Source organism: Lucilia sericata, unplaced genomic scaffold (assembly GCF_015586225.1).
Source record: "Lucilia sericata isolate MDLA Ls3-8-SP2 unplaced genomic scaffold, ASM1558622v1 Contig001569F_arrow, whole genome shotgun sequence".
Lineage (NCBI taxonomy): Eukaryota > Metazoa > Arthropoda > Insecta > Diptera > Calliphoridae > Lucilia > Lucilia sericata.
In genome coordinates this window covers 97,501-113,352 of record NW_023995491.1, presented here as the reverse complement: position 1 = coordinate 113,352, position 15,852 = coordinate 97,501, and the positions used below count along the sequence as shown (strand labels likewise).

Below are 15,852 nucleotides of genomic sequence, written 5' to 3'. Positions count from 1 at the left end.
TTAAAAGTCGGGAACGAAAGATCTAATAGAAAATCTACTACTTTTTTAAAAACAGTTAAACTTTGCTTAAAATCGGTGATTAATGGGTTAATATTTAAGTTATACAACGAATGCTTCTATACCAATCTTTCTATATACTTACCGCTAAATTCTTTGCCACGGTATTATGACGCTTTATTCTAGTCTATTAACAAAAACCCCAAAAAGAACTGTGACAACAAAATCAACTAAAGAAAACAATAAGAAACTAATCATCGTCATCATAATCATCAGCAACATACAATTCAAACATATAGACGATAAATAAATAAAAAGTCATGTGTTTGCCAACCCAACGGTCATGAATTGGAAATAAAAAGTATTTTTTTTATATTTACCGAATTTTTTTGTTTATTTTTATTTAACGAAATTTATCATACTATCTTGACTGTGGCTCTCCTTTGCTTTCTTTTATTTGTTTAAAAATTATTTTTGTTATTGTATTTGTTGCTGCTGTTGAATTTTGTATTTTGTTTTATTAAATGCTGTACAACAAAAATAAAACGAACAAAATACTCTTGATAATTTCATTTCATTTTTAAGATTAATGAAATTCTCATAAACTGTTTTCAGTCGACGCGTAGCGCTACCAACGTAAAGATCGTGTAAGAGAGAGAGAAAAATACCAAAAAGTAACAATTATTTTTAAACGCGTCGCAGTTTAAATTTTTTATTTTCATTTATTAATAAATTTTAATAAACGGTTAGTAAAGAGTTGAAAATTACAATTATTAAAAAAGTGCAATATTAAAATTATTACATAAAAAAAGTGAACAAAAAAAATTAAAACAAAACACGTAATGTAGTTGAAATAAAAAATTAAAAAAAAAATATTTTTTAAATATTGAAAAAAAAAACTTAAGAAAAACTTTTTTAAAAAATAAAAAATTTTAAATAATTTTTTAATATTTTTTTTTTAACCAATAAGAACTTTAAATAAACTACAAAAATAAATATTTCTTATGTAACGTCTGTGAAAAAGAAAATTTTCATTTCAATTTTGTACCTTTTGAAAAACGTAACAATTGCTGCAGCAAATAATGCTGCTAGTTCTCAAAAATAGATGAATTAATAGATAATAAAAAACGTAACAGCCTAAACAAATTAGAAATAATTTCAATTTCTAGAAATCTGTAAAAAAGAAAAGCCAAAAAAATGTTTAGATAGATTTTCTTTTAGATTTTATTTTCTCCAATTTCATGTGTTTGTTTGTCTGTCGGTTGGTTGGTATGAGCTGGTGGGCGTTTGTATTAGTGTGTTTATTTTCTTTTTTTATTTATACTTTTCATTTTCTATTTTCCGTTTCTCGGTTTTGTTATGATTTTTCCTCCTTAGTTTTTAGCTTTTATATAATAGCTAAAGAAAAATCGATAATTTTCTTTTGCTTCGCCCTATTGTAACTTATTTCGCAGTTGAATTTTTTAATTATAGCAAATGTTGTTTTTATTTTGATTTAAAGTCTTTTTTATGCCCATTATGTATGCCATCCCTCAATTTTCCCACCCCTTTTAAGGCCAAGGTCAGCATTTGTTTACACTTGAAGAGTTAAAGTGTGGTATTTGTAACTGTTTATATTGTTGACATTTACATGACAGTCGATTACAATTATTAGTTATTTAAGAGCATTTATATAATCTATATTGTTGTTTATCTTTTCTAATTCACGTGACTAAAAAAAAAAATAGTGTAAATATTATTATTAATTTGTTTGTTAGATCTGTTTTGATATTTGTTTTTCATTTTAACACTAGTAAATTAAATATTTATCATATTTGCTTCTTATTGAGAAAATTTCATTATAAAATTATTATATTTGTTCAATATTTATTTTTATTACCAAAATATTCGCGGATGCCGGTTAAAATCTTTCTAAAACTTTTATTTCTTGAAATTTAGAAAAATTTTTATTAGACAAACTTTTATATAGGTAACTTTAATTTTTGTCAAACGTTTCTATAGAAAACTTTTCTGGCAACTTTTCTACCGACAATTTTTTGGTAAATTTTTCAATAGAAAACATTAAAGAACTTAAAAAAAATGGTGGAATACATTTTATTAGAGAAATGTTTTCCTATAGAACACTTTGGGACCAGTTTTTTTCCAAAAAAAAAAGCTTTTTGTCAAACTTTTTGCCAAAACTTTATTTCTATAGAAAACTTTTGACAAACTTTTCTGTAGAAAAATTTTTGGAAAATTTTTTTTGTTACCCACTTTTCCCTAGAAACTTTTTGGTTACCTTTTATATAGGAAACTTTATGTTGAACTTTTCTATAGAAAACTTTGTGGAAAACTTTTTGTTGAACTTTTCTATAGATTTTTTTTTACTTTTTCAATTATAAACTGTTTGACAAACTTTTCTGTAGAAAGCGTTTTGACTAACTTTTCTATAGACAGCTTTTTAACCAGATTTTCTAAAGAAATCTTCTGTTTAACTTTTAAATAGAAAACTTTTTAGCAACTTTTCTGTAGAAAACTTTTTAAGGAACTTTATATAGAAAACTTTTTGATGAACTTTTTCTAAAGAAAACTTTTTAAGGAACTTTTTATATAGAAAATCTTTTGGACGAACTTCTCTAAACAAAAAGAAAACTTTTAAAGGAACTTTTCTATAAACACATTTTTGATAAGCTTTTCTAAAGAAAACTTTTAAGGAACTTTTCTATTAGAAAACTTTTTGACGAACTTCTCTAAAAAAGACTTTTTGAGGGACTTTCCTGTAGAAAACTTTTTTGATGAACTTTTCTATAGAAAACTTTTGATGAACTTTTCTATAGAAAACTTTTTGATAAACTTTTCTATAAAAAACTTTAGAAGAAATTTTTCTATAGAAAACTTTTTGACGAACTTTTGGCAAACTTTACTTTGTAAAAAAGTTTTAATGAATTTTTCTATAAAAATAGTAATTTCGGTTTCCAGCTGCAAAAAAAGCTGGATATATTTCATTACGTTTTTAATGCAAAGTTTTATCTTACAACTCAAGTTTTTGTAGGTTAATATGAAACTTTTCAAAATAGATACTGTTTCAGTTTTTTATATAAACTATTACAAAAACATTTACTATTGTTTTCACACAACTTTGTATTAGGGGAATTTTTTATCTGGTTATGAAATAAACATGATGTTGACAAAAAATTAACTGTAATATCAAAAAATATTCATTATATTGTCACTCACTGTTTGTAACCAACAAAATTTGCAACCGACAGGTTGTCAAGTCTAAACCTTTTCATAATTAAAGGTACTTTATAAGTGTGTTTGATTACATGAACTGATATAATTAAATAATATAAGTAGAGCTATAAATAAATAAAACAGAGGTTCCCAATTAAACAAAAAAGTTGTCTCATCATTGCAACGTTTATGGTATTTCCATGAATTATTAATATTAATTTTTTTTCTATATGTTAAACAAATATTTGATTTCGAATATCCGTACATATCTACTAAATCTTAAAATCCAACAAGTTTAACTACTTGTGATACATTTATATATAAATAATTAGCTTGTACTTGTACAAAAACACAATCTGCGATAAAAATCAATAATAATTAAGACAATGTGTTAGTGTTAGTGAACGCTATGGGAATATTTTGGAAACATTTTATTAAACTTTGTCATACATCACGTCATGATGATATTCGCAATATTTATTAAATAATAATAAAAAAACTTCTCGATAAGAACATGTGATTTAAAACATAAATAGTACTAAACTAAAAAAAAAATGAAATAAAAATAAAAGAAGTCACTTAAGGCAAATTATTATACATATACTATGTGCACGCTTATTAGCTTATCAAAAAATTTATACCAACAACTAGAGCTTAAAAGGCCATTTACCAGACGTTGAACAAAAAAAAAAAAATTGTACTATACCCTATAAAAAAATGAATGAAGTCTGCCAGAAGTGTCATAAATATTTAATTATACTTATATTATGTTATTGTTTAATATTAACTTTATTTCAGTGTTAGTCAGCTATTAAAATATATATTTTTTCTCTTGCGGTTCTTTTTTTAGAATTATTGTTCTATACTAGGTAATTGTTTTTATTTATTTTTTTTGGTGTGTTAAAAACAGGTCTATTAAGGAATTAATTATTTGCTGAGAGAGTAAACAAATTCATTATATTTATATAAGAAAAGTTATTTATAAAACAGTAATGGATTTTAATTAAATTTTTTAAATTAGATTTTTGTTATTTAAGCAAAAAATGCAATTTGTTTAAAACATTTAGAGCTGTATTTGTTACAAGCTTTCTCTTAATTCAATTTAAATACAATCAATTTAGTCGACTTAGTCAGCATTGATTTTTTTTCCTGATATTGTTTTAATTAAAATTGTTTTATCGTCTGTACTTTTTAAACATATCTTTCTTACTTTTTGTTTTTACTTAAAATCTTTATTTATCGATGTGACAAAATATTTTAAACTTTTATAAATATCTTAATAAACTCTTGTAGAAGACATTTCGATGAACTTTTCTATAGCAAACTTATTGATAAACTTTTCTATAGAAAACTTGTCGACAAAACTTTTGTTTAGAAAACGCTTTGATGAAATTTTCTGCAGAAAACTTGTTGAAAACTTTTTCTTTAGGAAACTTTCTATGTAAAATTTTTAGACAAACTTTTATAGAATTTATTAACAACGTTTCGATAGGAAACTTAAAAAAATTTTTTTTGACAAACTTTTCACTAGAAACTTTTAAAAGAACTTTTTTTGTAGAAAACTTTTTATCGATGTTCTCTATAGAAAGCTTTTAGACAAACTTTTCACTAAGGAACTTTCTCTAGTCTTTCTAGAGAAACTTTTTTTATAGGAAGCTTTTAGATCAACTTTTCACTAGGAAACTTTTTTAACAAACTTTTCTGTAGAAAACTTTTTGATGAATTTTTCTGTAAAAAACTTTTTGACAATCTTTTATAGAATTTATTAACAACGTTCGACAGACTTTTCACTAGGAAACTTTTTAAAAGAACTTTTTTTTGTAGAAAACTTTTTGTCTATGTTCTCTATAGGAAGCCTTTAGAGAAGCTTTTCACTAAGGAACTTTCCCTAGTATTTCTAGACAAACTTTTGTATAGAAAGCTTTTAGATAAACTTTTCACTAGGAAACTTTTTTAACAAACTTTTCTGTAGAAAACTTTTTGATGAATTTTTATGTAAAAAACTTTTTGACAAACTTTTCTGTAGAAAACTTTTAAAGAACATTTTTCAGGAAAATTTTTTTAGCACGCTTTTGGGCAAACTTTTCATTAGGAAACTTTAAGAAGAACTTTTCTGTAGAAAACTTTTTGACGAACTTTTCTGTAGAAAATATTTTCACGAACTTCTCTATAGGAATCTTTTGCAAATTTCTTTTTTAGAAAACTTTAAGAAGAACTTTTTAAACTTTAGATAAATTAACTTTTTTTCTATAGAAAACTTGTTGATGAACTTTTGTATAGAAAGCTTTTAGATGAACTTTTCACTAGGAAATCATTAGAAGAACTTTTGTGTAGAAAACTTTTAAAAGAACTTTTCTCTAGAAAACTTATTCCATAGAAAACTTGTTGATAAACTTTTCTATAAAAAACTTCTTTAAAAACTTTTAAAGAACTTTTCTTTAGAAAAAATATTGACAAACTTCTCACTGGGAAACTTTTAGAAAACTTTTTGTCAATGTTTTCTATAGGAAGCTTTTAGATACATTTTTCGTTAGGAAACTTTTAGAAAAACTTTTTTTACAACATTTATTGACGAACTTTTTGGCAAAAAAAACTTTTCAAGAACAATTTTCAGACATTTCGATTGAACATTTTTTCACAAACACTTAAAATTGTTTAAACGGTTTATTATTTCATAGAAATTTAGAAGAAATTAAATATTTAAATAAATCTAAATTCAACTTAACAACACAACAAATTTTTTGGTATAAATCTCTTAAAGTGTCTGGTTTTTCTTAATAACTAATAAAGATATTTGCATAAATATCAACACACGATAATTTCTTTCAACATAAATACAAAATTTAAATATGTATTTGTAGTTTTTTTTCACTTCCAGCGTCAAGCCATCACATTGACGTAATTTGTTTCTTTATTTATTCAAACTCTATATTATCAATATATTAGTTTAAACTTTTAAATATAATGACTAATACATTATACTTTTACTTTTCCTTGTGTGTGAGTTTTTTTTTTTTTTTGTATAAAACAAATTAAAAAAACAAGCAAATTTAATAAACTACAGGTTTTTTTTATTAGTTCGTTTACTTTTTGTGTAAAAGTGATTTTTGTTAAATTTTACAAAAAAAACTTAACGAATATTGTTAAAAAAAATATAAAAAAATTAACGAAAAAATTCAAAAAGTTTGTTAATTTTAACTTAAAAAGTTTAAAATATTGGAATACGTGAATATTATCACAAAGCAATTTGTTACAAATTGAAAGTTTAAAAGAATTATAAAATTTATATAATTTGTTTAGGTTATCTAATGCATTTTCAATTATCATAACTGTTTAAACTAAATTTTATTTATTTTCTAAAGTAATTATGCATTAGAATAAATAATAAAAATAATAACTACGTCACTTAATACTTAAAAAATTTAATTATAATCTCAACAAAAACAACCGGTCTTTTTCAATACTCTTTCCTGTTATAGAGACCCTGACATACAATAACAATTCCATATTTCTTATATTTGGATAAAATCTAAAACCATTTGTTGCCAATTAAATTTTTAAGCTTATTTTTTGTTGATTTAGCATTCTATCTCTTTCATATTTTTTGGGGAATTCGAACTTGTGAATGAATTAATGAAATAATTCTGAAAACAACCTTCTCACGTGATTATGACGTTATTTGTTTAGTTATTTCTTTATTTTATTTTTATAAACTTCTAGATAAAAATGAAACAAAATTTTTTGTTTTATAAATATGTAGTCTACATTTTTTTTTATTTTGCTGTTTTTTACTAAATGCGCAATTTTGTGTTCTTGGTTTTAATTTTGACGTATAATATTTGTTTAATTTGAAAAATGGGTAAATTTTGTTATCTCTCTTTCGGTTGGTGGTTTTTAACTGTGTTTTGTTGCTTTGTCTTTATGGCGAATTGCGTAAACAAATAATGTCTTGGCGAAACTCTTTTTTTTTGTGAAATGTAGATTCATTATTAAACCATTTGTTGTTTTCAAGATAAATTTTCAAGGTTTTAATTGTGTGAAAATTTGATGTGCAAAATATTAACTGATGTAGTCACTAATTAAAAAGGTTTGATGTTAAATTAAAATTACTTGAAATTACTAGAACTGAACTAGAACTGAACCAGAACTGAGCCAGAATTAGAACTGAACTAGAATTGAACTAGAATTGAACTAGAATTGAACTAGAACTGAACTAGAACTGAACTAGAGCTGAACTAGAACTGAACTAGAACTTAACTAGAACTGAACTAGAACTGAACTAGAACTGAACTAGAACTGAACTAGAACTGAACTAGAACTGAACTAGAACTGAACTAGAACTGAACTAGAACTGAACTAGAACTGAACTAGAACTGAACTAGAACTGAACTAGAACTGAACTAGAACTGAACTAGAACTGAACTAGAACTGAACTAGAACTGAACTAGAACTGAACTAGAACTGAACTAGAACTGAACTAGAACTGAACTAGAACTGAACTAGAACTGAACTAGAACTGAACTAGAACTGAACTAGAACTGAACTAGAACTGAACTAGAACTGAACTAGAACTGAACTAGAACTGAACTAGAACTGAACTAGAACTGAACTAGAACTGAACTAGAACTGAACTAGAACTGAACTAGAACTGAACTAGAACTGAACTAGAACTGAACTAGAACTGAACTAGAACTGAACTAGAACTGAACTAGAACTGAACTAGAACTGAACTAGAACTGAACTAGAACTGAACTAGAACTGAACTAGAACTAAACTAGAACTGAACTAGAACTGAACTAGAACTGAACTAGAACTGAACTAGAACTGAACTAGAACTAAACTAGAACTGAACTAGAACTGAACTGAAATAGAACTGAACTGAACTAGAACTGAACAAGAACTGAACAAGAACTGAACAAGAACTGAACAAGAACTAGAACTGAACAAGAACTGAACTAGAACTGAACTGAACTAGAACTGAACTAGAACTGAACTGAACTAGAACTGAACTAGAACTGAACTAGAACTGAACTAGAACTGAACTAGAACTGAACTAGAACTGAACTAGAACTGAACTAGAACTGAACTAGAACTGAACTAGAACTGAACTAGAATTGAACTAGAACTGAACTAGAACTGAACTAGAACTGAACTAGAACTGAACCAGAACTGAACTAGAACTGAACTAGAACTGAACTAGAACTGAAGTAGAACTGAACTAGAACTGAACTAGAACTGAACTAGAACTGGACTAGAACAGAACTAGAACTGAACTAGAACTGAACTAGAACTGAACTAGAACTGAACTAGAACTGAACTAGAACTGAACTAGAACTGAACTAGAACTGAACTAGAACTGAACTAGAACTGAACTAGAACTGAACTTGAACTGAACTAGAACAGAACTAGAACTGAACTAGAACTGAAGTAGAACTAAACTAGAACTGAACTAGAACTGAACTAGAACTGAACTAGAACTGAACTAGAACTAAACTAGAACTGAACTAGAACTGAACTAGAACTGAACTAGAACTGAACTAGAACTGAACTAGAACTGAACTAGAACTGAACTAGAACTGAACTAGAACTGAACTAGAACTGAACTAGACTGAACTAGAACTGAACTAGACTGAACTAGAACTGACACTAGAATTTTTGAACTAGAACCAACTAGAACTGAACTATAACTGAACTAGTACTGAACTAAACTGAACTAGACTGAACTAGAACTGAACTAGAACTGAACTAGAACTGAACTAGAACTTAACTAGAACTGAACTAGAACTGAACTAGAACTGAACTAGAACTGAACTAGAACTAACTAGACCTGAACTAGAACTGCACTAGAACTGACTAGAACTGAACTAGAACTGAACTAGAACTGAACTATAACTGAACTAGAACTGAACGAGAACCGAACTAGAACTGAACCTAAAATGAACTAGAACTGGAATAGAAACTGCACTATAACTGGACTAGAACTGAACTAGAACTGAACTAGAACTGAACTAGAAATGACTAGAACTAGAGCTGGACTAGAACTGAACTAGAACTAAACCAAACTGGTTAGTTAAAATAAATAAAAACACTATTTATTAAACAACTCTTTATAATTTTACTCTAACAATGAAAATTTTTACCAAATATTAGACAAACATAAATAAAACATTATTTACACAAATATTTTATAATTTGCCACAACAGCAGACGTTCAAGTTATAAAATTGTACTTGATTTTGTTTTAATTAAATGTCTACAACAATAAAACTAATTCAAATTTTATTTTTTTATATACTTGCAGTTAGAAATTCAAAGCCATAATGCATAGAGCTAATACAGCCTTTAATTTGGCGTTATCGCCAATGGCACATAAAAATTTTGCAACATGGCTTTTAAATGGAGCCAACAAGAAGGTAATTATTATAGAAAATATAATGAAAATAGTTATAAATATTAATTAATTTATTTAAAATATTAAACAGATTATTAAAAATGCTATGGCTGCTGCTGCTGTACGTTGTTACAACTCAGCTGCTGCTGAGCCTTTTGCAAATGGTACCACAGCTTCTTATGTAGAAGAAATGTACAATAATTGGTTGCGTGATCCCACCTCTGTACACACAGTAAGTTTTACTTAGAATATATTTTTGAAATATATTTTCTTATTAATTTTCTTTGATTTTATAGTCCTGGGATGCCTATTTCCGCAATAACTCTTACTGTGGTCCCCCAAATCTAGCTCCTCAACAATACAACACTCTACCCGTTTCAGCTTATGCTGGTATGGTTAGCGGTGCTGCTCCCGACTCTAAAACTATCGATGATCATTTAGCTGTTCAAGCTATTATCAGAAGTTATCAGGTATGTTTTTAGTTTTTTATCTTGTTTATGTTTCTAAAGCTATTTATATTTCTTTATTATTAAATTCTTTTTACACTTAATGGGGTTTTTAATTATATAATAGTTTGAGTATTTGTATTACGTTTATAAATTAGTTTTGTTTATGATTTATTTACTATTTGTTAATTTATTGTCATTTTTAGTTAGTTATTTTCTTTTCTCTGATATTGCAACAAAACAAAATCCATAACCTACACTTCAATTTTTTTTATTCTATTTTTATTAGTTATTTAGTTGGTAGTAGAAATTATTCAGAATTTAAAACACACTTATCACGAAATATCAGTTTTGTAGGTTTTAGTCAGATGTTTGCAATTTATTTTATTCTTTTCCATTGAACAGCGCAACCATTAACTCCAGTATTTTCCAAACACATTTTTGTGTATGTAAGCACAGCAATTTGTTATTTTCTTTAATAATTTTCTGATATGCAATACAAATTCATGTTTTCCGCTATTTCCTGTAACAAATCTGACTAATGTTATCATTTAAATATTAAAAGTCCACATAATTTTAATTCTCTATTTAAGTAGTTTGTAGCAAATTTAATAAAAAACCTTTAAAAATTCACAAATTCTGAATAATTTCCCTTAAATTTTTGCACTTAAGTAATAAACCCTTTTTAATAATTTTTATATAGGGTGTATATCTTAAAAATGCGTAATTTTTTTTAATGTTTAGTTTTTATTTTGAAAAGTATGTATAATATGAATTTATTCAGAGTATAGGGCACACTGTTAGCTATGGCCTTTTCTCATCTATCTCGCAATATATGGATTCCGTGCCGAAATAACTGCTTATAACTGCGAACCCCAGAGAGATCTAGAAAAGAATTAAAATAGAGTTAGAACAAAGCTAGAACATAATTAGAACAGAAGTAGAATAGAACTAGAACTGAACTAGAACAGAACTAGAACAGAACTAGAACAGAACTAGAACAGAACTAGAACAGAACTAGAACAGAACTAGAACAGAACTAGAACAGAACTAGAACATAACTAGAACAGAACTAGAACAGAACTAGAACAGAACTAGAACAGAACTAGAACAGAACTAGAACAGAACTAGAACAGAACTAGAACAGAACTAGAACAGAACTAGAACAGAACTAGAACAGAACTAGAACAGAACTAGAACTGAACTAGAACAGAAATAGAACAGACCTAGAACAGAACTAGAACAGAACTAGAACAGAACTAGAACAAAATTAGAACTGAACTAGAACTGAACTAGAACATAACTAAAACAGAACTAAAACAGAACTAAAACAGAACTAGAACAGAACTAGAACAGAACTAGAACAGAACTAGAACAAAACTAGAACGGAACTAGAACAGAACTAGATCAGAACTAGAACAGAACTAGAACAGAACTAGAACAGAACTAGATCAGAACTAGAACAGAACTAGAACAGAATTAGAACAGAACTAGAACAGAGCTAGAACTGAACTAGAACAGAACTAGAACAGAACTAGAACAGAACTAGAACAGAACTAGAACAGAACTAGAACAGAACTAGAACAGAACTAGAACAGAACTAGAACAGAACTAGAACAGAACTAGAACAGAACTAGAACAGAACTAGAACAGAACTAGAACAGAACTAGAACAGAACTAGAACAGAACTAGAACCGAACTAGAACAGAACAGAACTAGAACAGAACTAGAACAGAACTAGAACAGAACTAGAACAGAACTAGAACAGAACTAGAACAAAATTAGAACTGAACTAGAACTGAACTAGAACATAACTAAAACAGAACTAGAACAGAACTAGAACAGAACTAGAACAGAACTAGAACAGAACTAGAACAGAACTGGAACAGAACTGGAACAGAACTGGAACAGAACTAGAACAGAACTAGAACCGAACTAGAACCGAACTAGAACAGAACTAGAACTGAACTAGAACAGAACTAGAACAGAACTAGAACAGAACTAGAACAGAACTAGAACAGAACTAGAACAGAACTAGAACAGAACTAGAACAGAACTAGAACAAAACTAGAACAGAACTAGAACAGAACTAGAACAGAACTAGAACAGAACTAGAACAGAACTAGAACAGAACTAGAACAGAACTAGAACAGAACTAGAACAGAACTAGAACAGAACTAGAACAGAACTAGAACAGAACTAGAACAGAACTAGAACAGAACTAGAACAGAACTAGAACAGAACTAGAACAGAACTAGAACAGAACTATAACAGAACTATAACAGAACTATAACAGAACTATAACAGAACTAGAACTGAACTAGAACAGAACTAGAACCGAACTAGAACCGAACTAGAACCGAACTAGAACAGAACTAGAACAGAACTAGAACAGAACTAGAACAGAACTAGAACAGAACTAGAACAGAACTAGAACAGAACTAGAACAGAACTAGAACAGAACTAGAACAGAACTAGAACTAGAACAGAACTTGAACTAGAACTGAACTAGAACTGAACTAGAACTGAACTAGAACAGAACTATAACAGAACTATAACAGAACTAGAACTGAACTAGAACCGAACTAGAACCGAACTAGAACCGAACTAGAACCGAACTAGAACCGAACTAGAACCGAACTAGAACAGAACTAGAACAGAACTAGAACAGAACTAGAACTGAACTAGAACTGAACTAGAACAGAAATAGAACAGAACTAGAATAAAATTTTAAATAAAGTAGTGCATTTACCAGCCAGTCGACTCGTCTATGGAATAGTCTTTCAAGGTCTCCCAGCTTCAATTCGTATGGTAACCAATTTCCTCGCTTTTGGATGAATTCTGCTGATCACAAACGTTTTGAAATTCCTACTTGAGTTGATCCTAGTGATTACTTAGTCTTCCGTGTCTAAATCAAGAAAAAAAAATATATATGTATATCTTAAAGATAATAGAAAAAAGAAAAATCTGCTTTCAAAACAATATTCTCCATTCCTGGCGAATCTCTCATTTTTAGGTTATACACCCAATATTTACATATATGTAATAAATTAACAATTTTTGAAATCCTTTAAGGGCTAATTTTAATAACACTATTATTATTACCTTTAAACTTAACAAAAGTATACGTAAAAGTTTAATTGGCTTAATTAAAAATAAAAATGTTTTGTCTAAATCTAAAATTAATAAAAATGTATTACTAATAATTGGCTAACAAAAATCAACTGTCAAAATTTGTTATAATTAATCCTCTAAGTATTAACTTTATACGTATATGTAAACATTCCAAACAACTACACACCTATTCCTTTATCTCTTGACTACTTAAAAATAATAAACAAAAACATATAAAAAGAAAATCCATTATCCTGCTATACATATTTGTTGTTTTATCTATATATATCCTGCTACCATTGTGTTCATATAATATAGTCTCGTGGTCATTTGGCTTCTGAATTGGATCCCATGGGAATTCTAACTGTTGAAAAGGTCAGGGGTAAGGATGGTGTTACCCGTCGCGCTAACGAAGATGTTTTACGTCAACATTCTGGTTTTTTGTTTGGTAATTTTTTCATTTTACTTTTATTTAAAAAAAAGATATTTAAAAATCGTTTTATCTATAGCAGTTTGGCAAAATGCATAGAAACAGAAAACGATCTGAAAAGAAAAAAAAAAAAATACAATGAATATTAACTTTAAACTGAAATTCGGAGTGTTATTTATAAAGTTATTTTAGTTAATATCAGCCTTTGATTAAAATCACTTGTCGACTGTTATTTAAAGGCTTAATTATTTTTCTTAAATTAGCAGGCTTCTTTTCTTAAAGTTGTACTTAATTAGTGTAGTTAAGGTTTTGGTATTTGATTACTTTCTTCTTCTTTGTCATTTGGTTTAATTAACCTTATTTGTTTATATTGTATTTTTATTAATTATGTGTATTTTTTGGTGATTTTTATTATATACTTGTTATAACCCCATTATACTGTCATAAACTTAATCCTGTATTGTATTTAATGTTTATATTTTGTTTAACTTATTAAACAAACGTAATAAGCCTTTAATTACATTTATGGTTTTAATTAATTAATTAATTTCTTTAATTTTATTTATATTTTCATTAACTAAACAACTTAATGCTTATGACTTTCTTTTTTCTTTTGTTTTATTGCTTTTTTTTCTATATATACATATATCTCTATCTTCTCGGTTTTATCTTCAAAATTGTTTGAAATTAAAATTTCCATATCTTCCAAAAAAAATACCATACAAACTCAAAAATAAAACATAACTCTATATTTGGTATAAACGATTGAAACATAAAAACAAAATATATTTTGTCGATATTAGATTCGAGGCCATAACGTAGCTCACCTCGATCCTCTTGAAATTAGTATTCCCGAATTGCCTGGCAACTCTACAACAAAAGCTATTTATGCTAATTTCAGTTTTGGTAAGTAAGTTTATAATACGGTAGTTTTTTTCATTTAGTATTCAAAACTTTTTCTTTTCAATGCCTTCTGTCCTATCCTTTTTTCTAGTAGTTATGTTTTTCTTTCCTTTTTGAAAATATTAAATTCCTAGTTTAGTTGTTTGTTTTATTGTCAATTTATTTTAGAGTAATGTCGTCCCTACTTATTAAATACCTCTTCGCATCCTAATAATGTATTTCGTTAACGTTTCTTATTATTATTGTTTTATTTATCTTTGCTTTGTAATACATTCTATATTTAATTTTTTATTATATTATATTTAATTTAATTTTTATTTTTGGTTTAACTTTTAAGTTCTTTTTAAATTATACATAATTTTTATTTTTTATTATAATATTTTGGATTATTTGTCAAAATTGTTTTATCATCGGTTTATATTATTTCAATAAATAAGTGATGTAAAGGTTCTTTGAAATTTAGAAAATTCAATAATCAACTTTGGCATCAAAAGTAACTTCAAATTTGATATGTAGATAGATACGTAGATAGATAAATACGTATGTAGATAGATACTTAGATATATAAATACGTATGTAGAAGATACGTAGATAGATAAATACGTATGTAGATAGATACTTAGATATATAAATACGTATGTAGATAGATACGTAGATAGATAAATACGTATGTAGATAGATACCTAGATATATAAATACGTATGTAGATAGATACGTAGATAGATAAATACGTAGGTAGATGAATACGTAGATAGATAAATACGTAGATAGATAGATACGTAGATAGATAAATACGTATGTAGATAGATACGTAGATTGATAAATACGTATGTAGATAGATACGTAGATAGATAAATACGTATGTAGATGGATACGTAGATAGATAAATACGTAGATAGATAAATACGTAGATAGATAAATACGTAGATAGATAAATACGTAGATAGATAAATACGTAAATAGATAAATACGTAGATAGATAAATACGTGGATAGATAAATACGTAGATAGAAATACGTAGATAGATAAATACGTAGATAGATAAATACGTAGATAGATAAATACGTAGATAGATAAATACGTAGATAGATAAATACGTAGATAGATAAATACGTAGATATATAAATACGTAGATAAATACGTAGATAGAAATACGTAGATAAATACGTAGATAAATACGTAGATAGATAAATACGTATGTAGATGGATAGACAGATAGATAGATAGATAGATAGATAGATAGATAGATAGATAGATAGATAGATAGATAGATAGATAGATAGATAGACAGACAGATAGATAGATAGATAGATAGATAGATAGATAGATAGATAGATAGATAAATAGATAGATAGATA

General features: G+C 27.1%; 1 protein-coding gene and 1 long non-coding RNA gene across 5 annotated transcripts in view; one reads left to right on the top strand and one right to left on the bottom strand.

The window, feature by feature from the left end:
• Positions 1 to 476: 476 nt before the first annotated feature.
• LOC119611972 (2-oxoglutarate dehydrogenase, mitochondrial-like) overlaps positions 477 to 15,852 on the top strand; it is a 33,755-nt gene continuing 18,379 nt past the window's right edge. The window contains exons 1-5 of one of the 4 annotated variants that reach the window (XM_037967681.1): positions 477 to 742; positions 9,512 to 9,623; positions 9,693 to 9,833; positions 9,898 to 10,071; positions 14,395 to 14,497. In XM_037967681.1, coding sequence (XP_037823609.1) covers positions 9,531 to 9,623; positions 9,693 to 9,833; positions 9,898 to 10,071; positions 14,395 to 14,497 — 511 coding nt within the window. In that variant the 5' untranslated portion in view covers positions 477 to 742; positions 9,512 to 9,530. Of the gene's footprint in view, positions 743 to 9,511; positions 9,624 to 9,692; positions 9,834 to 9,897; positions 10,072 to 13,479; positions 13,610 to 14,394; positions 14,498 to 15,852 lie in introns of all 4 variants that reach the window. The other 3 variants (XM_037967680.1, XM_037967678.1, XM_037967679.1) reach the window with 3 other exon arrangements.
• LOC119611974 overlaps positions 10,751 to 15,852 on the bottom strand; it is a 38,072-nt gene continuing 32,970 nt past the window's right edge. The window contains exons 2-4 of the long non-coding RNA XR_005232099.1: positions 13,459 to 13,704; positions 12,800 to 12,955; positions 10,751 to 10,932 (exon numbers count right to left, since the gene is read on the bottom strand). This is a non-coding gene — a long non-coding RNA (uncharacterized LOC119611974). The remainder of the gene's footprint in view (positions 10,933 to 12,799; positions 12,956 to 13,458; positions 13,705 to 15,852) is intronic.